The following is a 24,680-nucleotide window of genomic DNA, read 5'->3' as shown; positions in this document are numbered from 1 at the left end:
GGGTTATTGATTATTTTAATACAATAAATAAATAATAATAATAATAATAATAAAACAATGTATTTATTATTTCCAATGAAAACCTCATATAATATTAACATAAGGTTGCTCATGAAACTGTCCAAATATGTTAACATTAGGTTAATGTATTATCATAGTATTTAATATCATATATAACTTTAGATAACAAGCTCTGTAAAAGTTGAAAAATGAAGATCCATTAGTTGACTAACATTAAACTTTAGGATATAAAATGAATTACAATATCGAACAATTATATACTACTCGGAATCTTATAATTGACTTCCACAAACCTCCATCTATATATAAGCTTCAGTCGAAGTTGTAGCACCAACAACAATCGCCATTTCTTTATCCCTCCGAATCAATCTTTGTTCAATCTCATCCGCGAATTGATTTGAAAACCCATCTGAATTTATATATTTTCAAGTTCTTTCCGAATTCCGAGCGACCAATTCCCAGAAAAACATTCGAAATGCTCGAATTCAAGATGATCAAGAAGAAAATGTGGATGTTTTCTATTTGATTCCTCGCTTGTAACTATCTATTTGCATGAATCGTTATGGAAGGTATGAAAAAAACCAGAGTTTCCAGCAAGATTTTGAGCAACAGAGTGTGTGTACAACGAAGCTTCACTCTCCACAAGCTTTCCTTTTGGTTTGCCCCCACGAATCGACCTCCTGGACTACTGTCTTCAACCTTCGGTTCGTAAGTAATTTCCGAGTGATTGTTCATTTTTTGGGTTTCTGGGTTTGCAATCTATGGCTTACTCATACGATGCGACTACTTCAATCGACCCGTTTAGTTTAGAGAACCTTAGTTTTGGATTTGTGCGTGGTGGGTCAATGTTATCCAAGTCTTTCGCGTTGAAAGGTGAGAAGGGAGAGCTCGTAAAAGCCTCGACTCAGCCGTCGAAGAAAAGGGTGTCGGAGGAGAAAGCACTTGCGGCGTTAAAGAATCACAGCGAGGCGGAGAGGCGGAGGCGAGAGAGAATCAATTCCCATCTCTCGACTCTGCGTGACCTTGTTCCTTGCCCCATTAAGGTTAGTCAGAAATCTATAAGCTCTTTGTGAATTTTCAAATTCCAAATCCACTGGTTTCCCACACTCATGAATTGCTGAATCAGAGGGACAAAGCAACACTGCTCGCTGAAGTTGTCAGACAAGTGAAGGAATTGAAGAAGAAGGCAGCAGAAGCCAGCAATGGTGTTTTCGTTCCATTGGACACCGACGAAGTCAACGTCGAACCTTGTGGGGTGGGAGCAAACGGGCATATGACCTTCAAGGCAACAATTTGTTGCGAATATCAACCGGAGCTTCTGTGTGATCTAAAACAAGCCCTTGATTCCCTTCACCTGAAGTTAGTAAAGTCAGAGATATCCACTTTGGGAAACAGAGTAAAGAGCATATTTTTTTTCACCAGCTCCGTAGCAGAGAAGGCTGCGCATTCCGAGGCTTCCCGACTTCTCACATCATCGGTTCACCGGGCAATAAGTTCAGTTCTTGACAAAGCTTCATCCGTAGAATACTCGCCGAGAACAACAACAACGCTCCCAAGGAAAAGGCGAAGGCTGTCCAGTTTCCATACGTCTAGACAGCCAATAGTATGAACAGTTCACAAAGGACAATTACCTGCCAATAACATGAACAGCTTCTATGGCTCGTGAAGAAGAATGGAATTTGAAGTGACATCTCTTTATGCTGTTCACTCTCGTGTCACCATTATTCCATCTGCGCTCTGTTCCAATTTCCATAACAAAATCAGATTCCAAATTCACTTCCTCTAATTCCATCACCAATCAAAATCATGCCTCCTTCTCTATTCCCTTATTCGTACATCAAAATTCGCTTCCTCACTCGTGTCCGCCAATTCCTTCGCTCCAAATCATCTCGTAAGCGATTCCGTTCACCGTCTGATCCGTCGGAAATTTCGAGGCCAGAAATTCGGGAAAGAGAAGAGAGTTATATCCGGCAGTATGATCCGGCGTCGTCCGTGTTGCAGAGGACAGTGAAGAGCCTCCACTTCGGCGACGGGGAGGAAAAACAGAGAGCGGCGAAGGAGATTGAGAGGTTGATTAAAGAGAGCGCCAAGGTTAGAAAATTGATGGTGGATCTCGGAGTTATACCTGCTTTGGTGGCGATGGCAGATTCCGATCAGTTGGCAGTTAGGGCATTGATTGAGCTTGCTAACGATACTCTCCTGTAAGTTCGTCCGATATCTCTTCGGAAAAGAAAATTCATAATCCATGCTTTGTTTGTTTTCTAGGTCAACTGGGTGTTTGCTAGACATAAAAGAAAATATTAATTGTAATCTCTGCAATTCTTCAGGAACAAGACAGTAATGGTGGAGGAAGGGATCTTATCGAAGCTACCGAAGAACACCCAGTTCGCAACAATGGATTCATCCAGCTTTGAATTTGCAGAGCTTTTATTGTCACTTTCATGTCTAGCAAACACCCAGTTGTTTCTTGCTTCAACCGAACCAGTTATTTCATATCTCTTAACCGTACTCAACAATTCAAAATCCAGCCTCAAAACCAAAGCTTTTTGTTTGGTAACTTTATTCAACATTTCCACCGTCCTACAAAATGCAGAGACCTTAATCTCCAATGGTGTGGTTCCAACGCTACTCAGATTCTCCAGTGTCAGAGAGTTTTCCGAGAAAGCCTTACCGACGCTAGCAAACTTGGCAGTGACTTCAAAAGGGAAGCAAGCTCTGGAAAGCAACTCAACAATCCCAGGGATTTTGATAGAGATTTTGACATGGGAAGAGAAACCCAAATGCCAAGAACTTTCAGCGGACATCATAATGATTCTGGGCCATCAAAGCTGGGCGCAAAGGGAGAGATTGGGCGAGTCCTGCATCGCCCCTGCGCTGCTGGGATTGGCGCTGTTAGGAAGCTCATTAGCTCAAAAGCGAGCTCTGAAACTGCTGCAATGGTTTAAAGATGAGAGGGAGGCGAGAGTGGGGCCGCATTCTGGACCTCAAAGGGGTGGGATAGTTGCAGTAGGCTCAGGATTGAGTGAGAAGGAGGTTGAGAAAGGGAAGAGGATAATGAGAAGCCTGGTGAAGCAGAGCCTGTATAAGAATATGGAGATAATAACTCGACGAGCCAATGCTGCTGGGGAATGTTATAGTCCAACCATTAGGAGGACCTTGGTTTCCAGCATTAGTTCCAAGAGTTCGCCTTTTTGAAGCACCTCCAAATCCATTACGCATTTGTAAACTTTCATCGCCCTGCCCCTCTGTATTCTATCATTCTGTCTTCTGCAGTTCTATCAACTCCAAACGAAGTCAAAAAATTTGTTAGATGTCGAGAATGATGTGATATTGTCCACTTTAACATATGTTGTCATGGCCTTGCTTCAAATTCCCAAAATGTCTCAATTCCATAGAGAGACTATTCCTTTATTATATACTCATGACCATTTCCTAAATTAGTAGGTGGACTTTATGTTCAACAAAATTCACTAATAATTTAAATATTTAATTAGGAAATATGTCAATAATCAAATCAACATTCTAAAAAGTACAATTTTTTTTAATTAATTGACTAGGAATTAAAATATTTATTGATGAAATGTGAAAACCATATAAATAAGTATACCATTAGGAATTTAAAAAATACCAAGCTAAGATTATTCCTAAATATATCATAAAATTAAAAATGGGAAGAAAATTGAATTCGGATACAAATAAAACTTTATAGAAAATTATATTTAATAATGTCACGATTAGATCAATATTGTGTACCATCGAACAAGACCAATATTTTTATAAAAAAAATCATTTAATGTCAATTAATCTAATGCCACCTAAGCTTATTTAATTAGCGAAATTACTCTGAAAAATATTAAATCTAAATGGATGGATTTTTTTTTTTCTATTTATTATTACCTTCTAAAAAATCGAAAAATAAGTGAAATTGAACTGAAAGGAAAATTGATAAAATACCTAACAGAAAGGCATCGGCAAAGAGTTCAGGGCCGCAGAGTACGCGCGCGAATATGGCGGATACAAGATTGGGTCCCTCACTGTGCCTCAATCTCCCCAAAATTCCTCTCCATGTTTCTTCCAGAACTTCTCTCTCTATGGCTCTTCCTCGTTCCCATTGCAATGGTTCCTCGGATCCAAATCATAACCCCATCCAACCCTCTCTTCTAGTCTTCTCAGGTCTTAATCCCCGAATCCTGCGGGAACTGCTCCAATGGGGCTATTTCATAATGTTTGATTCGTTTTCTCTTCTGAACGAGTAGTTTTCTGGTGTGGTGCAGGTGGGACTGCATTTAATGGCGTAGTCGAGGAGCTCAAAAACTTTACGACCCGCGTAGCTCATGTTCTTCCTGTTTCCGACGATGGAGGAAGCACCGCTGAGATTGTTCGCGTGCTTGGTGAGTCTGCTTGATGTTTGTTCTCTTTTATGTAAATTACGTATTCAAACTTTTAGTGAATCTTGGACTAGGTGGTCCGGCTGTTGGAGATATACGGTCAAGATGTTTGAGGTTATCTGATCAGAGTACGGCCGAGGCACTCGCGGTGCGCAGATTGTTAGGTCATCGTTTACCACTCGATGCACAGCAGGCCAAATCGGAGTGGTATTATTCTCTCCATCTGTCTTTCTTTAATTTTGTAGGTCTTTTTCCCCCTCCAAAATGATAAATGTAGGATGTTTTAACTTTTAGCATTAATTAGCCATGAGTAAGAACAATTGGAATGAACTTGCAATTCTAAATGTAGCTATCAATTTACATAAACGAACGTCAGAGCTAAAGTAATAACGGGGCTGCAAGCTTGGTGCAAAGCACACACCTAGATTACCTGTTGCCTATCTGTTTCTTTGTGGCACGAACTTGCTTCTATATTTGCTAGGTTTCATGGCACTTAGCAGGAAACGATCTAATTGGTAACAGAAATTGCACTATGGAAATTTGTCAGGTATGATATCGTGGAAGGAGAAAATTCTTTGTGGGACGGTGTCTCAAAGCCCTACAGGGAAACTATTCGAGCATTTCTAGCCTATTTTCAGAACCAGGTATAATGTAGGCGGCATTTTTGCTTCCTAGTTCATTATCGGTTAAATGGTTTTTTGGGTTTTTCTAATCTCCCACTCTATTTTTATGCCTCTAATCACGTTACTGTAATGCCTCTATTAAGTTAGACCCTATATATACATACATACATATATATATATTTTAGCGAAGGCTGCATAGGAAATGTAATAAAATTGCTTGACTACAGATTCTTCGACGGTCCGAAATGTTATTTTGCTTCAGCAATGGAAGGTATGTGTTATAGTTTACCCTTTGCTCTGTCGGATGTATGAACTTAAGGAAAGAAAAGTATTTAAGTTGGCATTGCTCAATATCAAATAGTTGCAACTGATTGGTTAATTGTTTTTAGCATTATCATGACTTACTAACTCCCTTGATTTTCGCAGCATTGGGAATTTCTTTTTTGCAGGCGCTCGTATATTTTTCCAGTCACTAGATGCAGCAATTTTTCTGTTTTCACGTGTTTCAGACATCCCGTCGGACAGTCTTGTTCTTCCAGTGATTTCTACTAATGACAGGCTTACATTAGGATGTGAATTATGGGTATGATTGTCAACGTACTCTTTCTTTGACAATTATTGCTCAAAAGTTTATATAATACACGCGAATAGCAATGAGAAAGTGCAAGTATGTGCATAAGTGCCTGAAAGAGCTAATAGTAATTAGGATTATCTAATGCATTCAAATGCTCTATTCAGAGCTGAAAGAAAGTCGAGGCATTGCATTTTTCACAGTATTTGGAGTGAAGTTTGCAGAATTCTTCTTTATACTTTCATTTCTGAAACATAGTTGCTGTGAATCCCTTTCATACTCTCTCTTCTACTCCTAAGACAACCTTTTAAAATTTTCTTGATATAGTTACTTTTTTCATAAATAATCTGATACAGCTGTAAAGTTTTTGCAATGCGTCTCTCAGCAGGGCTCAAGAATTTGAACTGTGAAAACCATCTATTTTATAATTAATTTTCTTTGTTCAATCTACGTTCAGGATGGGACAATAATACGTGGTCAAAATGAAATCTCTCATCCAACGACCGGACCTTCAAAGCTTATTAATAAGGTACAGTTTGTTTGAGGCCTATTCTTATTTCACAGTGAATCATTTCTTTCTGCCATGTTTGTTTACTGTAACTATGGTTACTAAGGCCGATCAGCTGATGAATAAACTACAGTGGTGTTTCATGGAAATGCTTTTAATATCGGTGATCTGGGGCTTTAAATCATGGAAATGATGCAGTACTGATTAACAGTCGAGGGTTGATCATGGGAATGTGAAATGATCTTGCCTACTTAGACAAATGCCTGGGTTGAAAACTTGAAATCAATTTATTTTGAGAATTTTGTACCTTGACTTGGATTGCTCCAGTTGATTCATAAACTAAAAGACAAAACCAGTAGATGGTCAATTTGGCCCAATGACACATACAATTTATTTATTAACTCATTGCATTGGTTTTCACCATGTTGATTATCCAACTTATTGAATATACGTGATTTTCACTGTGATGATTCGATGTTGTAGTTGGAAATGCATGTACATGTGGTAAGACATAAATGTAGAGGTGGTTACTAAGTTTTCTTATTTACTTAAATGTGGAAATCTTGCAGGGGAACAGTTCGGCTCCAGCACTTCCTACAAGAATAAAGAGGGTATTCTACATGTCAAGTGAGGGTTGTAATTTGCTGCATGAGGTAAATGACTTGATTATAATGTGCACTATACTTACCTACTTCTACTACGCAACTTTTAGTATCAATCATGCAGAGGGTGTTGTCCGAGAATTATGGTTTTTGTTTAATTTTTTTTCCTAATTCTGTTTAAGTTGTATTATCACTTATCAATCATGTGAACTGTATGGAAGCATCTTCATTCTTTTGTCTTTTGTTTTTATATTTGTTTACCTGTTGCAATGCCATATGCAACAAAAATGCTACTCTTAAAATGCTTATTCAAACCTGATTTCCATGACTCATGGTAATTGCAGTACTTTCATTAATTAGGTTTTCCCCGCACCAAATCCTGTTGTCCTCAACCAGTTGAATGACGTGGACTGCATTGTTTATGCTATGGGATCCCTGTTCACTTCCATATGCCCATCACTGGTAAAAGTTTTCAGAAATTATGAGCATTCTATTACTAGATTTTGATTACTTCAATTTACTAGGTACACAACTTTGTATCTTGCTCAAAAAAATAAAAATTAAAATAAAAAGGAAAAGGAAAAGGAAAAAAAGAAAAAGATAAAGAAATAGGTACACAGCTTTCGTTGATATGATGGATTTATAGTTTTAATTTTCTGCTACTCCATCTTCATTTTATTTGCGTTTACAAATCATGATGTTATATGGAAGCCAAAGTTAATGCTAAACTTTTCACTATTTATGGATTATTTTAGGTGTTGCTTGGAATTGGTGAAATCATTTCATCACGATCCTGCCCGAAGGTAAAATTTATTGAAACCCGAACAATGATAGTTCCACACTGTCATTTGCTAGATTTGCCCATTTATGATAAATTAAAAAAAAAAAAAAAAAAAAAAAAAAAAAAAAAAAAAAAAAAAAAANTTGTGCTTTTAGTTTTTCCCTTTTGGGTTAGTTCGTCCATTAATTAGCACTGAATCTTAAATGTGCAATTAAAACATGTGGCATGGATTTGCATCATTCCAATGACAGGTGCTTCTATTGAATGGCACACATGATCGAGAGACTAGTGGTTTCACCGCTTCTTGTTTTACGACTGCCATTTCAGATGCTTTAAATAGAACTTATGGAGAGAAGCATAATTGTTTAAATAACACTGTAAGTTCATTCTTCGAAGCACAAATTTAAATGAATGAATCATGCCTTCGGTAATCATCTGGTCACAACTATTTCTGCTCGGTTGTATTACTCAAGTTTTGATAGTTTTAAGTTTCACTTTCAGAAAATACATTGTTTGGTCACATAAGAAAACGTTTCTGTTTCAACCTCTTACATATGTAGTCGGACCAGTACATCAATACCATTTTGGTGCCGAAAGATGGTGAGATTCCAATAGATTCTCAAGCCTTGGCTGCACAAGGAATCTTTAATGTGGTATGCTCGAGTACATTTCCGTTGCTAGTAACTTAGTATCATCATCATCATCATTATCATCATTACTTGCTTTTGTTGCAATCGGAATAAGCATCTTTGTTGATGACGTGTCCAGCAGACTTATGACTTCTGAGGGCACAGATTTGACAAAGCTTTTTATTCAGTGTTGGATTGCAGTTCTTACTACTAATGATGAGTAATTGCCTTAATTGTGCTATTTTGGTGCATGATTAAAATGTCATTTCTGCAGATTGTTGTTGATTCCGTACGGGATTCTAAAGTTGGCGTAGTATTCGATCCAAAATCTTTGATCCAAACTCTAGCAAAGTTGATTGCAAGATATACAAGATCACGTATAACAGAACAGGTTTAAATGACTGCGTATGGGATGCAGGGGTACGAACGCACTTGACTATGCTACAACCAACCCCTTATTGTTTCAGGTTTGAACTCTCGTATATCCTTATATCAATTATCCAATGGCAAGGATAATTTGGCATGTTCTTCATATGAACATTATGGAATGCACTACAGGAGCAGACCCTCTTTTTAGCGTCTGGCTTTTTACTTGCCCTTGAAGAATACAAGGTGCGATCTTTACAAACAAGTTTGATCGATTCCTACCCAAGTAGTTCACTCTATTAATATATTAAAACTATGATCTATAAGATTGTTCAGGGACATGGAAAAACCCTTCCTTGTCGCCTGAAACTTCGTTTGATTATGCTTCTATCTATCTATATATTTTTCTAGTTATGATTCATCCTTCTACATTGATTTTAATGGGTTTATCGTGTCATTGATATCTGTTGTAAAAGCTCATGGGGGCAAGCGACGCTCTATTTTGAAGTTGTTAGCTACAAAATACCCCCATAACCAAGGAGGCAGAAGCCAATGGCAATGGAAAAATATTTGAGATTTTGATACACAGCATTACTTGATGGAGATATCGATTATTGTTTGTTTGAATAAGCCATCAATCACAATTTTAATATTTACAGCCATGAACATATGCTTGTATTTACGCCAAAAAGATAGAGATCTCACGATGAAAAAGCAGAAGAAAAAATAGAGTGAGATAGACATGAAATAAGCCACGTGAACTTGTTTTCCTTCTTTTAGATCCTTTCTGTTATAGGTCCATTCGGAAGCCACGGCAATGTCCTTCCTCGCACTCTTCATCAAATCATTTCCATGAATGACGTTCCTGCCAATATCAATTGCAAAGTCACCAGGAATGGTTACTACATCAACATTCTTCCCAGATCATGTCTGCGACTGGGCCAGAAATTAGGTACTCGAACAACCCATTGTTCAAAGTGAATAGGATGAAAGATATCAACATGACCAACCAAGTTTCTTCTTCAGCAAAAATTGCTTGAAAAGAAATACAGGGATTCATATCCAAAGAGGAGCACTTAAGAGTCTCACAAATTCTTCAATTATTACTTCATACCGACAATTGTGGACCAAGAAAGTTCATTTCTAATAGCAAATCCGTTACTTCTACAGGCGATTTCAGGAGGAAAACATGGGTTTCCTGTTCTTTTTTAGAAGCCTTTGGCGCCTTCGAAAACTTTAAGTTTCATGTTGAAAAGGAGACACCCCAATTCAAATCTTCTGAGGAGAGTTTACAACATACTTGTAATTGACAAGAAATCGATTTTTTTTTTATTATTAATTTAAATTGACTAAAATATTCAATTCATAATGTATCTCAAATAGTACAACGCTCACTTTGTGTTACGGTCGTACTTTTTTAATCGTGCGGTGTCGTGATCTTGACACGCTTACGACTAGCCTTGAGGAAAATTCAAGCTCCATGTACATTTTTCGTCAGGTTTTGTGGCTTTCTCAGACTTTAGGCGAAGTTTGTCTTCGCCCATTGAACACAATTTGTGCGGAATCCAAGATCGTTTGGCTACACACGTCGCTTAAATCATTTGCGACACATCCAATTTGTGTGTACACTTGGGCCAAATCATTCAACTTGATCTTAAAGCCTCTCGTCTCTATCTTAGGTGTGTGATATTACAACATACTTTGTTCCAATGAGATTAGGACAGTCTCACAAACAGGAAAGGTGCGTCTCCATCTTTTTCTAAACAAATTTGGAGTTTTGGGGGAATGGGTAATTGGTCATTGGAGGTGGGTCTCCACCATTACCTTTACTTTGTTGGGGTGTTGACTCTTTGATAGGGTGTCCCCACACCCACAGGCACACCCACAGGCACAGCCTGCAAAATCCTACTTTCCCTGCATACTGCACCCCCCAAGGCCAAGGTAAAAGCCCAACACATTTTAGACCCACTCTCCCCAATTTGTTTTCCTTCTTTTACCCAATTATACAAACCCTTAAATCTTTCATCTTTTATATCTTTTTCTTTCTAATTAAATATGTTCAATTCATTTCTTTTCCCAAATAGTCAAAGCCACTTTCATTGCAATTGCTTCCTTTCTTTTCATTTCACTTTAGAGCTCCAAATTGGTATACGTACATTTATTAAACCATGAAATATACACCAAAATATAATTTTGAAGATTAAAAAAAAAAAAAAAAAAAAAAAAAAAAAAAAAAAAAAAAAAAAAAAAAAAAAAAAAAAAAAAANACATATGACGTGTGAAAGCCATGTGTCCTCGATTCCACTTGCATCGGTGGGTAGTGTAATAATATGCGGCCCCGTGACATGCAGTCCTATGGCTTTTCTTCCCTATTCACGAGCTGTGCAAAATCTCCCAATTTTAAATTGTTTTCTTTTTCAATCCATTTTTATTTCAATCATTTTTCCCAACCCACGTTACCAAATCATGTGATTGAGAGCTCTGTCCCTCACTCTCTCTCTCCGGCCTCCATTTCCTTACATAAACTCACTTGAGGGCTACTAAAAGCTTCACATTCATAGCCCAATCAAAGTCGTTTTGGAGCCAAATATCCAAGAAATGGGTTTTGGGGTAGTGGGAGTGTTTTTAAATCTGCTTCTTCTTCTTCAAGCTTCTGGGTTCGTGTCAGTGCAGCAAGCAAACGCATCAAAATTCAACACATTAAAAGGAAGAAAGCAAGCAAGTGGGTGTAATCTGTTTCAGGGAAGATGGGTAGTAGACCCCTCTTTCCCTCTTTACAATTCCTCCACCTGTCCTTTCATAGACGCCGAGTTTAATTGCCAAAAATACGGCAGACCCGATACCCTTTACCTCAAATACTCGTGGCGACCCGACTCATGTACCCTTCCAAGGTCCTCTCTCTCTCTCTAATCTTTATTAATGATTCGGTTTGTTTATTAATGATGAGTCTGTGGATTTGCAGATTTGACGGAGTGGATGTTCTGAAGAGATGGAGTGGGAAGAAGATAATGTTCGTGGGAGACTCACTGAGTCTGAATATGTGGGAATCGCTTTCGTGTATGCTGCTAGCGGCGGCGCCTAACGCCAAAACCACCTTCTTCCGGAGGGACTCCATCTCCTCCGTCTTCTTTCAGGTTTTGCACACAATATCATAATGTCTTTAACAGTCTCCCTTTAATTAATCAAATTACTTTTCTTTTTTTTTAATTAATTTTTTTTTTAAGCTGGGAAATATTTATTTTGGAAATTCATTTTTTTTAATTTAAATATTAAAATCTTTTTATTGTGATATTGGACATTATATGTTAGTATTTTTAATGTAATCTCAAACTCTTTTTTCTATCCGAATTATTTGATTGGTCCACCGCCAACGGCCCCACATGAGCCTCCAATTTTCGGTGGCCACGTGTATTATGTTGCTGACAGCCTGTGATTGGCAAACTTCGCCCAATCTCCCTGACGATACGCGCTCTCGATTTTGATCTTTTTCTAAAGAAAACATTATTACATCAATTCAAAATTAATAAATTTTTAGTATTTAGCTTCCTTTTAATATTTTTTTCATTTAATTTTTAGCATACCTTCATAAATTTCGATATGAATTTATTAAAAAAATATGATAAATCTCCATTTGGTACGAGTCATTTTGGGAATCCCAAATCAAAGTCATGAGAGTTTATGCTCAAGGTGGACAAAATATCATATGGAGATATGTGATTACTAACATGTTATGAGAGTCATGCCCTTAACTTAGTCATGTCAATACAATCCTCAAATATCGAATAAAGAATTGTGAGCCTCGAAGGTGTAGTCAAAAGTGACTAAAGTGTCAAACAAATGGTGTACTTTGTTCAAGGGCTCTAGAGAAAGAAGTCGAGTCTCGAAGGTATAGTCAAAAGTGACTAAAGTGTCGAATAAAGACGTACTTTGTTCGAGGGTTCCAAAGAAAGGAGTCGAGCCTTGAAGGTGTAGTCAAAAGTGTCGAACAAAAGGTGTACTTAGTTCGAGGGCTCCAGAGAAAGGAGTCGAGCCTCGTAGGTGCAGTCAAAAGTGACTGAAGTATCGAATAAAATGTGTACTTTGTTCGAGGGCTCCAGAAAAAGGAGTCGATCCTCAATTAAGGGGAGGCTTACAGGTACTTTGTTCGGAGAAAAGAATGTTGATGATTATTGGGAGTGAGTCCCACATGGATTTATAAGTAAGGAATACTATCTCGATTGGGATGAGGCTTTTTTGTGAAGTTCAAAGCAAAGCCACTAGAGCTTATGGATAAAGTTGGAGATTTGTGATTACTAACCATAAATAACTAACAACCATAATAACTAACCAAAATAGAACAAAATCCAAGTACTTACGTAGTTTATTTTGGATCTTTTAAAGTTCCAACAATAGGTAATGATTTGAACTTTGAACATTTTGGTGGATATTACATATATTAAGTCAGTTGATGTGAATAATGTAAAACGTTGTGTGGGGACAGGATTATGGAGTAACACTGCTCCTATATCGGACGCCATATCTTGTGGACATAGTGAAAGAGGACGTAGGGCGAGTACTGAAACTAGACTCCATCGAGGCCGGCAAGGCATGGCTAGGAATGGACGTTCTGGTCTTCAACTCCTGGCATTGGTGGACCCATACAGGAAACTCTCAGGCGTAAGATCAAATTCGAATTAAAAAAAAAAAAAAAGAGTGTTTTCTGGGATTAATTACAACAAGGATGAAGAAGAGGTCGTGTAATTTTGCAGGTGGGATTTGATACAGGATGGGACGACACTGTCTCAAGACATGGACCGATTGGTAGCATTTTACAAGGGATTGACGACATGGGCCAGATGGGTTGACCTCAATGTCGATCCTACAAAAACAAAGGTGTTCTTCCAAGGAATCTCGCCTACCCACTATTTGTAAGTGTCAAATTTAGCCTTCAATCAATGATTCTTCCATTTTGGTTTGTTGTTAATGTTGAAAATCATTGAATCAGGGGGAAGGAATGGAATGAGCCCAAAAAGAACTGTAATGGAGAGAGTGAGCCGCTTACCGGATCGATGTATCCGGGGGGCGCGCCACCAGCTGTGGATGTTGTAAATAGAGTGTTGAGTAGGATAAAAGTGCCGGTTTACTTGCTGGATATCACCACTCTGTCTCAGCTGAGGAAAGACGCTCATCCTGCTGGTTATAGCGGCGAGATCTCTGGGACGGATTGCAGCCACTGGTGCCTTCCTGGATTGCCTGATACATGGAACCAGCTCATGTACGCGGCTCTTTTAACCATGTGAGCCTCAAATCAACTTACTTCTCTCATTTTTCAACCACACAAAATAAGGAACAGGTAACAGGTAACAGGGATGGTACACAGAATAGGAGCAGATGAATGGATAAGATAGTGTAAAAGGGTGGATTATTTGTGCCTGTTGTGATTACAAACATAGAATTTTAGGAATCAAACTTCTGGTTTATTCAATTTAGCTTCTACCCATTTGCCTCTACACCTTCATTTCATAGTGATCTACTTGTCAAATGAATTGGCTTTCCCAAACTCATCTCTGCAACCACCAGTCTTGTTTGCATTACTTTGTTGTAATCTTCTTCGCTGATTTGCATTTACTTGGATTGACTAGCGTCAAATTTATTCATCTACCTGCATTCTAATGGTTTCGAAAAAACGATCATAGCCAAAAGAAACAAAACGTCCAAGTTATGTTTAATGTTTGGTTTTGAACCGGTAGTTATAGGCTCACTAGAATTCATGGGAGAATTCCTTTACTTGGTATATTGTAACGACCCAAATCCACAGCTAGTAGATATTATCATTTTTGGGCTTTCCCTCGAGCTTTAAAATGCATCTGTTAGATAACTTTTCCATACCCTTGGAAATGGTATTTGGTTGGGGAGGAGAACAAAACACCATTTATAAGGGTGTGGAAACCTTTCCCTAGCACACGTGTTTTAAAGCCTTGAGGGGAAGTCCGAAAGGGAAAGCTCACAGAGACAATATTTGCTAGTGGTGGATCTGGGCCATTACATATATATTCTGGAACAAATCATATCCACGGCTTGTAGCAACCCATGTTAGTAGATCTCACATTGGTTGAAGAGAGTAACCAAACATTTTTTTATATGGGTACGGAATCCTTTCCCTTTGAGGCCAGCGTTCTTACTAACACTCGTTCTCTTTTCCAATCAATGTGGGACACTCAATCCACTCCTTTCGGGGCGCAGCGTCCTTACTGGCACATTGCCTCGTGTCCGCTCCTTCGAGGCTTAGTCTCTTCATTGGCATATTGCCTGGTGTCCAGCTCTATACCATTTGTAACATTTCAAGCTCACTGCTAGTAGATATTGTCTTCTTTAAACTTCTTTTTCGATAGTTTATCTCAAAGTTTTAAAACGCGTCTATTAAGTAGAGGTATCGGTAATCTCAATTTTGAGTTTGGTGCAAACCGTTTATTACTCAGCAGTCAGCAGTAGACCATCCGACAGCTTTTGGTTGGTGAGCTTGGCAGAATCTGATCTCTCAGCTTCCATATTGAATCCTCCAGCAAAGTGGAGCAGTAGAACACGTTTCCATCCAATCAGCAATTAAACTAATTTTTAAAAATTTAATTGGAGCTTTAAAATAATATTTTCCGAATGAAACAAATGCCGGAATTCCTTTTTTGCTTTTAAACAGCAAAGAAAAATTGGAAGTATTATGATACAAGAGGCGGTAAAATTTGGGGTAAGGTGCAGTGTCTCGTCAGCCATAGCAAATCCAGAGGCTTTGATTTCTAAGGAGTGGGAAACGACATGTCGACGCCAAAGCCTTTCGCTTTTACTCAAAGTTGATACGCCTTTTTTGTGGACTATGGTTCTTTACAGGCCGCAATCTGGCTTATGCACTTTCTCATGCTCCTCATCCATTTTACTTTTTTATATACAATGGCATGATATTGTCCACGGTGAGCATAAGCTCTCATGGTTTTGTTTTAGGCTTCCCAAAAAGCCTCATACCAATACAGATAGTATTCCTCAATCATAAACTCAAGATGTGGGACTTACTCCCAATAATTCTCAACAATTCAAAAGACTTGACCTAGAGTAGATGTAGCGTCAGTCTAGTCAGATGACTTGGCGTAGAGTAGAGACAAGTTAAATAGAGTTGCAATAAACAAATATGCATTCACAGGTGGCGTATATGACCAAGCAAGCTTAGTTTACGCATGAGTAGTTAAGCTCGGTCGGCGAAGGACAACCTTGCCTAAGGTTTGACAAAACGGTAAAATCAAACACAAAATGTAAATGGGACTTGAATTGCTCAACTTGTCATGAGCGTGTAAGATCATGACGTCACATGGTACGAAAAATACGATCGTGACAACTTTAAAACATTTGAAGTAGGGTTTTCTTAGTTTATCGTATAAATATCAATTTTAGCATATAGTTTTGATGATGATCAATATCTTGTAAAATAGTAATATTTATAAAAATGTGCTAAAAATTGGTGTTTGGTCTTAGTTGACTAATTGAATAATGAAGTTTGGCGGTTGAAGCAACTAAACACATCATTTATTATTAAGCGACAACGTGGGAGGAGGAGGAGGAGGAGGAGGAGGTGGAAGAAACAGCGGAGAAAACAAAAGACAAAAGTCAACAGTCACTCAACAACGCAGCTAAGGTTTGTATGGTTGAGGATGATGTTGTGAAGAATCTAATGATGGTGCTGGTCAGGTCCTCCGGGGCTCGATCTTGCTGCCCGGCGCTCATTTCCAACTTCTTTGGCAGCTTGATTCAAGGCCTCCACCATTTCCCTCACGCTTCTTTTCTGGATTACATCTTTACCCAAACGCCGCCCTTCAACCACCCACCACCTCCCACAAACAACCCATACCATAATAATCAACAACTTCACCGCCCTCCACATTCCTGATTCTGATCCTATTTCCCTCTTTCACTTCCCTCTCATCATCCCATTTTTATTTATAGCCTTTAATGAATGTGAATTAAGAATTAAGAAAATGATATAAAGATTTGGGATGAATATTGTCTAAGCTCACTGCTACTAGATATTATCCTATATGAGCTTATTTTTAAAACACGTTAATTAAGAAGAAGTTTCCACACAATACATGTTTTATTGTTTCATTTTCCTCTACTACTGATGTAAGATCTCTTTTACTTTTACGTATTAGAATGTTTACGAGTTAACTAATAAATTTAAAATAGAAATGAGATATTGTTTCTTAAGGAGGAAGAATGGTCAAATGTGATTGAAATTAAAAGGATGGAAATGGAAGAAAAAAATCCAAAATGTGACGCAAAACTTGAAGTAGTTTGGCTTTTGATACAATGAGTGGGGCTGATGCATGGGAAAAGACAAAGGATCTAACGAGGGAAGGGAGTATGAATACACCATCTCTTCCTTATTTTAAATTTTAATGGCTCATCTTCAAAACTCAATCCAAATGGTTATAATTCAACGAGTTAAAAGACATGTTTTCGATCAAATTTTCTTCGTTTTGTTATGGATAAGTTTTAAACTTTTCACCACGATTCGTACTCAATTATAAAGATGGTTACCAAAGTTGGGTAATAAAACTAGGTGGGATTTTGCTAGTGTAATCTTTGATTTAATGGGGTGGTTTTGTTTTTAAGATCTAATGTGTGTGACATATGAATTAAAATTAAAGTTTTTAGGTATAAAATGGATAAGCACATGTGTTGAGAGAGTTAGAAACTGCGGGCGTTGCATGCAATATTCTAAAATTGTGTTGCTTTCGATCCTAAAAATGGAGTTGATAATGTTATTTTTTTGTTAATGGATGTCCAGATTTTACCATTGCTTTATTATTCTATCTACTTTTTATTACAATGTTAAAGATTAAAACATGTCTACATATTCATTCTTATAATTAACTTAATTATGATATTGTAAATAATATGAAGCTTAATTTTTAATCTAATTTTCAAGATTTTAGTTTCATACCCAAATTAACGGTAAAGCTTAATCATGGATTTGATATACCAAATTCAAACATTAATGTCTCTTTTGCTGAGTTTAGTTTCACACACAAGTTTAGTGTACTCCTCTGTGTCCCCAACGACATGGTCAGTTTATTTACTCATTGCTTCAGAAAGGAGACTATTCACTAACATGGGTCATTTCAGCATGTTTTGTTTTCACTCACATGCATTCTAGAAAATTTTTAGGAAGTCACCCAACATAAAACTGGTGGAAGTAAGCATGCTAAACCATGAATTTTTATGATTCAACTACCAAAAAGAAACGTGCACCTTATTCGTATATACAATTAACTTTCAATTCTTTGTAAGTCTTTTTTAATCATTTTATCACTCTGATAGCTCTTATTGAGATGCGGTCTCAGTTCATTCATATACCCATATAATCCCAAAATCATTTAAAGGAGGGTTGGAATTGAAAAAAAAAATTGAATATTGAAAATTCATGTAGATAATATAAACTAAAACTTTTTAAATATGATAATAAATCATTTTTTATTATAATAGCCACCCCACTTTTAATTTAAACCCATTTTTCTGTTTTAGGCTAACCATTTCCTCTTTTTTTCCTTTTTTGAAACACTATTTAATGTCAACCAAAATAAAAAGATCAGATTTTTAAAAGCAAACATATTTTAATGCATCTTCACACAATTTTTAGACTACATTTTTTTTTTCTTTTAGATTTATACGATAATAATGTAATATTTATTCTCGTCCTTTACCAACCCAACTAACTTAAAATTTAAATCTAACCTCCACTTCATTTTTAAAAAAATAATTTTAAAAAATAAAATTAGATAAACTTTTGAAAAAGGCAAGACATTTTGACGATTGAAATAAATAAAATACAAAAATTTGAGAGCTTCATTCGTCAAATTATATATATTTATTTTGGCAGCCATGAGCGATTGGTCGGTCGGTTTTTTTTTTTTTTTTTTTTTTNATATATCTTAAAACTTAAATAAATAAAATGAGATTAGTACAAAAGTAGTTTAATTATTAATTAATTCACAAAAAAACCATCTCTAGTTAGCTATGTAATTAGTTCATTAAAGAATATTTATGCTAAAAGAAATTAGCTTAAGATCATAATAAACTTCTTAATGAAAAATATGGATAAATTTTGATATTTTTTTAATGAGTTCCGCACTATGTGACATCTATATAAGTTATGACTAAATTTACAATATTCATCTTTATGGTAAAATGTGAAGAAATGTTGTTACGTTATTGAATTATTAATATCATTAATCTCATGTGTTTGATATAAATTGATTATTTAAATAGAAAATGGAGAAAAAGTAGGCAAGAAAGTGAAAAGGAAGGAATATTGTTGGTTGGATTATGTGCGTTAATCAGATATACAAATCTCAGATAATTAAGGCGATTAGTGTAAAAAAAAGGCAACCCCACTTCCAAATTAGATATTAATTAATTTCATTCTACTATCGAGTGCTCTTAATCTGAGTTAATCCATGGCGTTCTCTGTTTTGCATTTCTAAAAATTTGAATGTAAGCCACGCAATATAGAAATTTAGAGATGAAAAAACAGAGGAGAGATAGATTTTATTGATGGGGATGATTCAAAATCAAAGCTGGATCAGGTGGTTTCCTTGAGATATGATGTTGATGTATTGGGGCAACCAGAAAAAACCCACAATCCAGAGGTGGGTCTCAGTGGAGAGCATGTATTGATGATTGGGCATTGGCATTTCTCTGTTTCTTCAATCAAATCAATCTGGAAATGCCCAATTCTTTTGTTATGCGAATTGAAGTGTTTTGGGGCCGTCTTCAACCTGGGGGTGTTTGTTCTACGAACAAAAACACACCCCTTACTCGGATGTGGTTGCTAATGATGGTGGGGGTCGGGGCCTCCGGGGCTGAGGCGGGTGGGTTTGTAGCCAAATTTCTTGGCGTGTTCATTCCCCAGTCGAGAGATTTCGGTGGCCATTCGGGTCAGTGCTGGGTTTGATTTGGTTGAGCTCTGACTCGGGTTGATCGGAATGGCGAAGAATCTGGCGATTCTGGTGATGGGCGATATTGGGATTATGAAGTTTGTGTTCTTTGGACCAATCAAGGTACGAGCTTGGAGTGTTGAAGGTGAAACGAGTAGGATGAAGATCAAAACGCAGAAACCCAGATGGGCCATGCTTGTTTTTCTTCTTTACAAAATGGTATGTAATTGAAAGAGAAGTGTTGAGAGAAGAGGTAACGTTTTCAGGGTTTCGCTTCTCCCTTTTATACTATTGTTTGGGTTTTTTTTTTAAAAAACAAAAATCATTATTATTATATTTAAAAATACATTGGAAACTTTTAACCATTTAAAAGATAATTAAAAAGTTTTATCAATAAGCTTACACAGTAGGTGTAGGTATTGTGTTAAAAAATATATACACCATTTTAAAAGTAACTTTTAACATTATTATAATATTTTTGTGAATAACAGACGAAAACTGTCTATCCACACCTCAACGATCATTAAAGTAATTGGGGTGGTGGATGAAGGATAAGGTTGGTGGAGGGAGGGTGAGGGGGCTTCCTTGGTCGAAGTGGATTCCATTTTATCTCTTCTCTGTTCTCCAAATTTGTTTTAAGTACTGAAAGGCGGTTTTGTCGGCTGTTTCCACCTGAACTTACTCGCCGTCTCATTAAATAAATTGTCTTATTCGCATTCAGTTTGGGCATATGGATATGGATGAATTACTTTTACTCCATTAACATTTGGTTAATTACAATTAGAATGGATAATCACTTTACAAACAGTATATCATCCATTCACGAGGGTCTACTTTTGGATAAATAAATAATTTGAACAGCAAGTGAGAAGAAAAAGGAGGGTGTGAGATCCCGTTGAGGATGAGAACGAATCATTTTTTTTAATAAGGGTGTAAAAATCTCTCTCTAGCAAATGCGTTTTAAAAACATTGTGGAGAAGCCCGAAAAGGAAAGTTCAAAGAAACAATATCTGCTAATGGTGGACTTGGGCTGTTACAAACTATATCAAAGCCGACACCTAACGATGTGCCAGTGAAGAGGTTGAGCCCTAAAGACGGGTGGACACGAGGCAGTGTGCTAGCTAAGACGCTGGGCCCAGAAGGGAGTGGAGTGTGGGGTCCCACATCGATTGAGAATGAGAGCGAAATATTTTTTATAAGAATGTAGAAACCTCTCCATATTTAGTTAACGTTGAGATTGGTAGGGTATAGGAAAGACCAGTGGGTGACTATTTATCATCTATGGATATATATGAGAGAAACTACAAATGTACTTCTAATTCTAATTTGTGTCTAGTTGATACTAAGGAAATATGATTTTCTTCAAACTACATCCAAAAGTCATCGGTGTGTGGGTGCCCCAATTCAATCCCCAACAGCTCAGAGTGTGAACATAACTGAAATACATTGTAACTCCAAAAGTTACCAAGAGCTCAGTTGTCATTGGAACAATAGAAGATGCATTCATAGTTAAGACACTCTTAGCATAATATTTACTCCTCCCTACAAAATGACAAACATCTAATGTTGCAACAATACACAATGAGATTGTACAATAAATACCTTCACTTCTGAGAATCTCAAGTTTGGCTGCCATTAGCAGAAGCAGTCCAGAATCTGGGTGGCCGCTCCAGAAAGGCAGGTGGGCGCTGGAACACCAAGGAAGCTGCCTTGATCAAGATACCAGCAGTGAGAGCCCAGATCACATAATTTTCATTCTCATATTCATACTCAAAAAAGTGTAACAGATAATTATATCCCATCCATTCCTTCTCCACTGCTCTTCTCTTCTCATCCTGCGCCAACTTCAATAAGTCACCAACCAGTTAGTCTAGTCTAATCAAAGTTAAGATCAAACAAGTATGATAAACCTTGAGGAACATTTCCAAGGGAGCATCAAATATTGCATCTACTTCAGCAGCACTTGGAGTGGGTTTGAATGCTTCCTTCCTAGATAACAGCCCAAGTACAGGAACTACAGTCATACCCTTCTGCTCAGACAGAACATACATGGTTACGAATTACGAACTTTCACAATGGTATGATATTGTCCACTTTGAGCATAAGCTCTCATGACTTTGCTTTGGATTTCTCCAAAACGCCTCATACCAATGGAGATGTATTCCTTATTGATAAACCCATGATTATTCCCTAAATTAGTCAGGACTCACTCGCAACCATCCGAAAATGCACAAGTAACAAGAGATAACGTCGGGCAGAAATGGTCAGATTAGCAGCAAAAAATGCAAAATGTGACATAAAAATTATACTCTTGCAGAATCAATAGACCTGGGGAAAGTAATTTGTGGTTAAACCAAAAGAACGCCTACACCTTCAATCAAATGGTCTTCCCTCAACCAAATGTTTTATCTAATCAAAATGTACAATGTTAAATGGAAACTGGAGAGAGGTACAGTTTTGATGTTATGATCAGGCGAAATAAGAAAAATTATGAAAGAAAAAGGGTTAAAAAGTATAAACAAAAACGAAGTATGGATTGTGCAGTGAATATGGTTCATGGACAAACATAATCTAAGCTCAAAAGTAAAAACAAAAAGGTATATATGAACCTTATTAACAAATGGTTCGAGAACAGCGACGACGTTAACAAGAGAAGGGGCTAAGCCAATTTCCTCCTCTGCCTCTCTCAATGCCGTCGCAACATCATCGGCATCACTCAGATCCCTTTTTCCGCCGGGGAGCGCGACTTCCCCTGCATCCCAAATATCAATCATCTAATCCTTCTCCTATTCTATTGTTCTATAAAGCAATTTCAATTTCACAAAGATGAATTAGGGTTTCGGAGCGAGACTGACCGGAGTGGGAAGAAAGCGTAGAGGCTCGCTTGGTGAGAATCACGCGGAGTTCGCCAATGTCGCTTAGGAAGAGACAGATGAGAACAGCAGCACGGTTGGTTAGTCGGGCTGCTGCCGGATCTGGCGGCGGCAACGTCGGAGACTGAGAAGAATTACTTGTGCGGAAATGTTCTGCCAAAGCCTGCAGTCTCTGGAGAACGTCTTCTCCAGAGCTTTTGGCGGCCATGGACATGGAGAATCAGGTTCGAAATTTTATGCGACCAATTGGGGATTTTACTAATTTGACTTTGTTTTAAATAAAAAATTACAAATTTAACTTTTTCAAAAAAAAAAGGAAGAAAAAGTATTTATTAACCTTTCTAAAAACATATTTAGTTTAAATTTAATTCAATTAATTAAGATATTTTAATTTCCTCCCTCAAAAAAAATGGAAGAACGTCGCTTGCGTTCGAGCGCCGGCAGTGGCAAGGTTTACACTTCAAAAGGCCTCCGAGCAAGGAGGCTCCGGCTGTCGGCTCCGACCGCCATTCAATTCTACGACATTCAGGATCGCCTTGGCTATAACCGACCAACTGAACCCATCGATTGGCTTCTTCAGAATGCCAAATCCGCCATTGATGCCCTCTCTCGACATTAGAAACAGAGGACGGCAAGCATAGCTTCCCTTCTATGGCTTCTTCCGTTCCGTCGTCGTCTTCTTCTTCCCAATTCCTGGCTTACCCACTTGAAAATTTCTTCCAAAATGTTCGATTTTTGCTTTTGTTTTTTGGAAAATTTTGTTTTCAGTTAAAGTTGCCAGAAATGAAGTTGTGTGATTCTGTAACAGGGCAACCTCTCTGTTTTGAGTCCAATGATAATGAATATCACGCCGGCGGAATTCTCCGGCATGCAGCCACCGTGTTCAAGTCAGAGCAATGCAATAACTGGGTTACCATCCTTTCCGATGTGGGAATAGCAGCCGCCAGGCGCCGGATGATTTTCAAAGGTGAATTTGGCGACCGTCGTAATTTAGAAATATTTTAAATTCAAATTCAGTTTTTTTACAAAGTGATTTAATCTCATATTTATTTTCTGTCCAATCATTATGTTTTGTTCTCCAGAAATTCGGTTTGCTTATGAATTGACATGCAATGATTAGGTTTTGTTGAAACATCTGTTTCAGATGGATTCTCAGAATTTCACGCGCCGCCGGATCATTGAAGTCAAGTCACAGAGGTGGTTTCTGACGGTGTTATTGCATCAGAACCAATAGCCCTTTTGTTATTCTTTTTCTCGTATTTTGCAACCAACACTCAATTTCTTAACATATTTTTTACCATCTGCTTTTCTCGAGGGAGATATAAATTTCAGTTCATTAATCCAAACTGTATTTTCCTAATATTCAAGATGATTGATCCAGCAATTTGTAATCATTCTATCTTCAAAATTTGATACTATGGGTGATTAATAGATTTTTTGATATGTTACCTACATTTTAATTTATAAAACCAAGAATTAATTAACATAGATTATGAGGGGTGGGATTATGTGTTCATGATGATGATGATAGTGGGGATAGAAGGCAGCAGCTTTTTTGTTTTCAAAGCTGTGAGTTTCTTAATATGCTCACCCATATTAAAAAAACAGTCTGAAACTCCCTCACACTCTTCATTCTGGCTTTCTTTTCTGGAAATCAACCCTCAATTATTGAGTCCTCTTTCTTAATTAAAAGCACACATAAAGGGGAGCCCTATTCTCCTTCTCCATCAATGGACCACTCACTCCCCCCTACCTCTATTTCCAATGAATTGTGTAAGTCCTGGTCCCGGCGAGGCTCGAACTCGCGACCTCCGGCTCATAAGACCAGCGCTCTAACCAACTGAGCTACGGGACCAGACGATGTTATTTTTGGTTATTTTACTTATTTTATTTTAAATAATATCCAACTCTGTTTCAATATTTATTTTGGATCCACAGACTGTCGACTGCTTCATTGTGCACTGAACCAATTGCTGCAGCGCTGCTATTTTTACTTCTACATATCATCACCTTATATTGATTGTGTCCCGTCATCTCCGTTATTGGATCACGAACTATTATGGTATATAAAACTCAAACGGCCCCTATTTTAAACGAAACATTTCAAAATTTAAGAACATAATTAACATCTACTCGATATTTATTTATTTATTTTTGTATAATTTAACCCATTTGTAAAGTGGTCAACTTGATGTGTTATGAGACTTCAGTCTAATGCTTCCACGATTCCGAGCTTAATTGAACATATATTACAAGTTTTTAATATCTAAATATAATACAATGTTTTGATTTGGCAGTAAATTGAAGGAAATCCGATGGGTGATTAAGAAATTAAATTAAAAATAGAATATGGATTGTGT

The 24,680-nt window shown here is 37.4% G+C and overlaps 4 protein-coding genes and 1 non-coding gene across 9 annotated transcripts; 3 read left to right on the top strand and 2 right to left on the bottom strand.

Annotated features, from left to right (window-relative positions):
• Positions 1 to 294: 294 nt before the first annotated feature.
• Positions 295 to 3,391, top strand: LOC111782668. 2 transcript variants are annotated; one of them, XR_002813172.1, is made up of 3 exons: positions 295 to 1,064; positions 1,148 to 2,222; positions 2,349 to 3,391. XR_002813172.1 is itself a non-coding variant. In XM_023663466.1 (2 exons), the coding sequence occupies exons 1-2, from the start codon at positions 1,828 to 1,830 to the stop codon at positions 3,214 to 3,216; spliced, it is 1,263 nt and encodes a 420-aa protein (XP_023519234.1). In that variant the 5' UTR covers positions 1,632 to 1,827; the 3' UTR covers positions 3,217 to 3,391. The 2 variants fall into 2 exon arrangements, 1 of the variants encoding a protein (XP_023519234.1); XM_023663466.1 differs by lacking the exon at positions 295 to 1,064 and having other exon boundaries at positions 1,632 to 2,222.
• A 580-nt stretch (positions 3,392 to 3,971) lies between these two features.
• Positions 3,972 to 9,654, top strand: LOC111783455 (uncharacterized protein YNL011C). Of its 2 annotated transcripts, XR_002813378.1 has the most exons (14): positions 3,972 to 4,194; positions 4,296 to 4,412; positions 4,484 to 4,616; positions 4,957 to 5,053; positions 5,260 to 5,303; positions 5,459 to 5,615; positions 6,061 to 6,132; positions 6,681 to 6,764; positions 7,074 to 7,175; positions 7,469 to 7,516; positions 7,746 to 7,871; positions 8,055 to 8,147; positions 8,398 to 8,590; positions 8,682 to 9,654. XR_002813378.1 is itself a non-coding variant. In XM_023664383.1 (13 exons), exons 1-13 carry the CDS (start codon positions 4,029 to 4,031, stop codon positions 8,518 to 8,520), a joined length of 1,362 nt encoding a protein of 453 aa, XP_023520151.1. In that variant the 5' UTR covers positions 3,972 to 4,028; the 3' UTR covers positions 8,521 to 9,654. The 2 variants fall into 2 exon arrangements, 1 of the variants encoding a protein (XP_023520151.1); XM_023664383.1 differs by having other exon boundaries at positions 8,398 to 9,654.
• A 1,268-nt stretch (positions 9,655 to 10,922) lies between these two features.
• On the top strand, positions 10,923 to 14,062 carry LOC111782562 (protein trichome birefringence-like 37). The gene is made up of 5 exons (XM_023663337.1): positions 10,923 to 11,380; positions 11,452 to 11,623; positions 12,970 to 13,145; positions 13,238 to 13,396; positions 13,474 to 14,062. The coding sequence occupies exons 1-5, from the start codon at positions 11,088 to 11,090 to the stop codon at positions 13,766 to 13,768; spliced, it is 1,095 nt and encodes a 364-aa protein (XP_023519105.1). The 5' UTR covers positions 10,923 to 11,087; the 3' UTR covers positions 13,769 to 14,062.
• A 6,633-nt stretch (positions 14,063 to 20,695) lies between these two features.
• Positions 20,696 to 22,568, bottom strand: LOC111782603 (nudix hydrolase 11-like). Of its 3 annotated transcripts, XM_023663387.1 has the most exons (5): positions 22,303 to 22,568; positions 22,057 to 22,199; positions 21,358 to 21,477; positions 21,050 to 21,282; positions 20,696 to 20,883 (listed from the first exon to the last, which is right to left on the bottom strand). In XM_023663387.1, exons 1-4 carry the CDS (start codon positions 22,532 to 22,534, stop codon positions 21,067 to 21,069), a joined length of 711 nt encoding a protein of 236 aa, XP_023519155.1. In that variant the 5' UTR covers positions 22,535 to 22,568; the 3' UTR covers positions 20,696 to 20,883; positions 21,050 to 21,066. The 3 variants fall into 3 exon arrangements, with proteins under 3 accessions (XP_023519155.1, XP_023519154.1, XP_023519156.1); XM_023663386.1 differs by lacking the exon at positions 20,696 to 20,883 and having other exon boundaries at positions 20,909 to 21,282; XM_023663388.1 differs by lacking the exons at positions 20,696 to 20,883; positions 21,358 to 21,477 and having other exon boundaries at positions 20,909 to 21,291.
• A 1,533-nt stretch (positions 22,569 to 24,101) lies between these two features.
• On the bottom strand, positions 24,102 to 24,175 carry TRNAI-UAU. The gene has a single exon. It is a non-coding gene; the product is annotated as a tRNA-Ile (tRNA).
• Between the last annotated feature and the right edge of the window lie 505 nt (positions 24,176 to 24,680).

This window comes from Cucurbita pepo, chromosome LG20, assembly GCF_002806865.2.
Source record: "Cucurbita pepo subsp. pepo cultivar mu-cu-16 chromosome LG20, ASM280686v2, whole genome shotgun sequence".
NCBI lineage: Eukaryota > Viridiplantae > Streptophyta > Magnoliopsida > Cucurbitales > Cucurbitaceae > Cucurbita > Cucurbita pepo.
Note: the sequence above shows the minus strand (reverse complement) of the source record. Positions and strands in the feature narration are given on the sequence as shown.

What these genes read in the sequence shown, in the direction of transcription:
- LOC111782668 (XM_023663466.1), top strand. Translation starts at nt 1,828, where the DNA reads ATGCCTCCTTCTCTATTCCCTTATTCGTACATCAAAATTCGCTTCCTC. An exon ending in CTTGCTAACGATACTCTCCT is followed by an intron (nt 2,223 to 2,348) that starts GTAAGTTCGTCC and finishes GCAATTCTTCAG; the next exon opens with GAACAAGACAGTAATGGTGG.
- LOC111783455 (XM_023664383.1), top strand. Translation starts at nt 4,029, where the DNA reads ATGGCGGATACAAGATTGGGTCCCTCACTGTGCCTCAATCTCCCCAAA. An exon ending in TAGCCTATTTTCAGAACCAG is followed by an intron (nt 5,054 to 5,259) that starts GTATAATGTAGG and finishes GCTTGACTACAG; the next exon opens with ATTCTTCGACGGTCCGAAAT. An exon ending in CATTAGGATGTGAATTATGG is followed by an intron (nt 5,616 to 6,060) that starts GTATGATTGTCA and finishes ATCTACGTTCAG; the next exon opens with GATGGGACAATAATACGTGG.
- LOC111782562 (XM_023663337.1), top strand. Translation starts at nt 11,088, where the DNA reads ATGGGTTTTGGGGTAGTGGGAGTGTTTTTAAATCTGCTTCTTCTTCTT. An exon ending in GACTCATGTACCCTTCCAAG is followed by an intron (nt 11,381 to 11,451) that starts GTCCTCTCTCTC and finishes GTGGATTTGCAG; the next exon opens with ATTTGACGGAGTGGATGTTC. An exon ending in CATACAGGAAACTCTCAGGC is followed by an intron (nt 13,146 to 13,237) that starts GTAAGATCAAAT and finishes GTAATTTTGCAG; the next exon opens with GTGGGATTTGATACAGGATG.
- LOC111782603 (XM_023663387.1), bottom strand. Translation starts at nt 22,534, where the DNA reads ATGTCCATGGCCGCCAAAAGCTCTGGAGAAGACGTTCTCCAGAGACTG. An exon ending in TACGCTTTCTTCCCACTCCG is followed by an intron (nt 22,200 to 22,302) that starts GTCAGTCTCGCT and finishes TTTGGGATGCAG; the next exon opens with GGGAAGTCGCGCTCCCCGGC. An exon ending in CCTTGGAAATGTTCCTCAAG is followed by an intron (nt 21,283 to 21,357) that starts GTTTATCATACT and finishes AAGTTGGCGCAG; the next exon opens with GATGAGAAGAGAAGAGCAGT.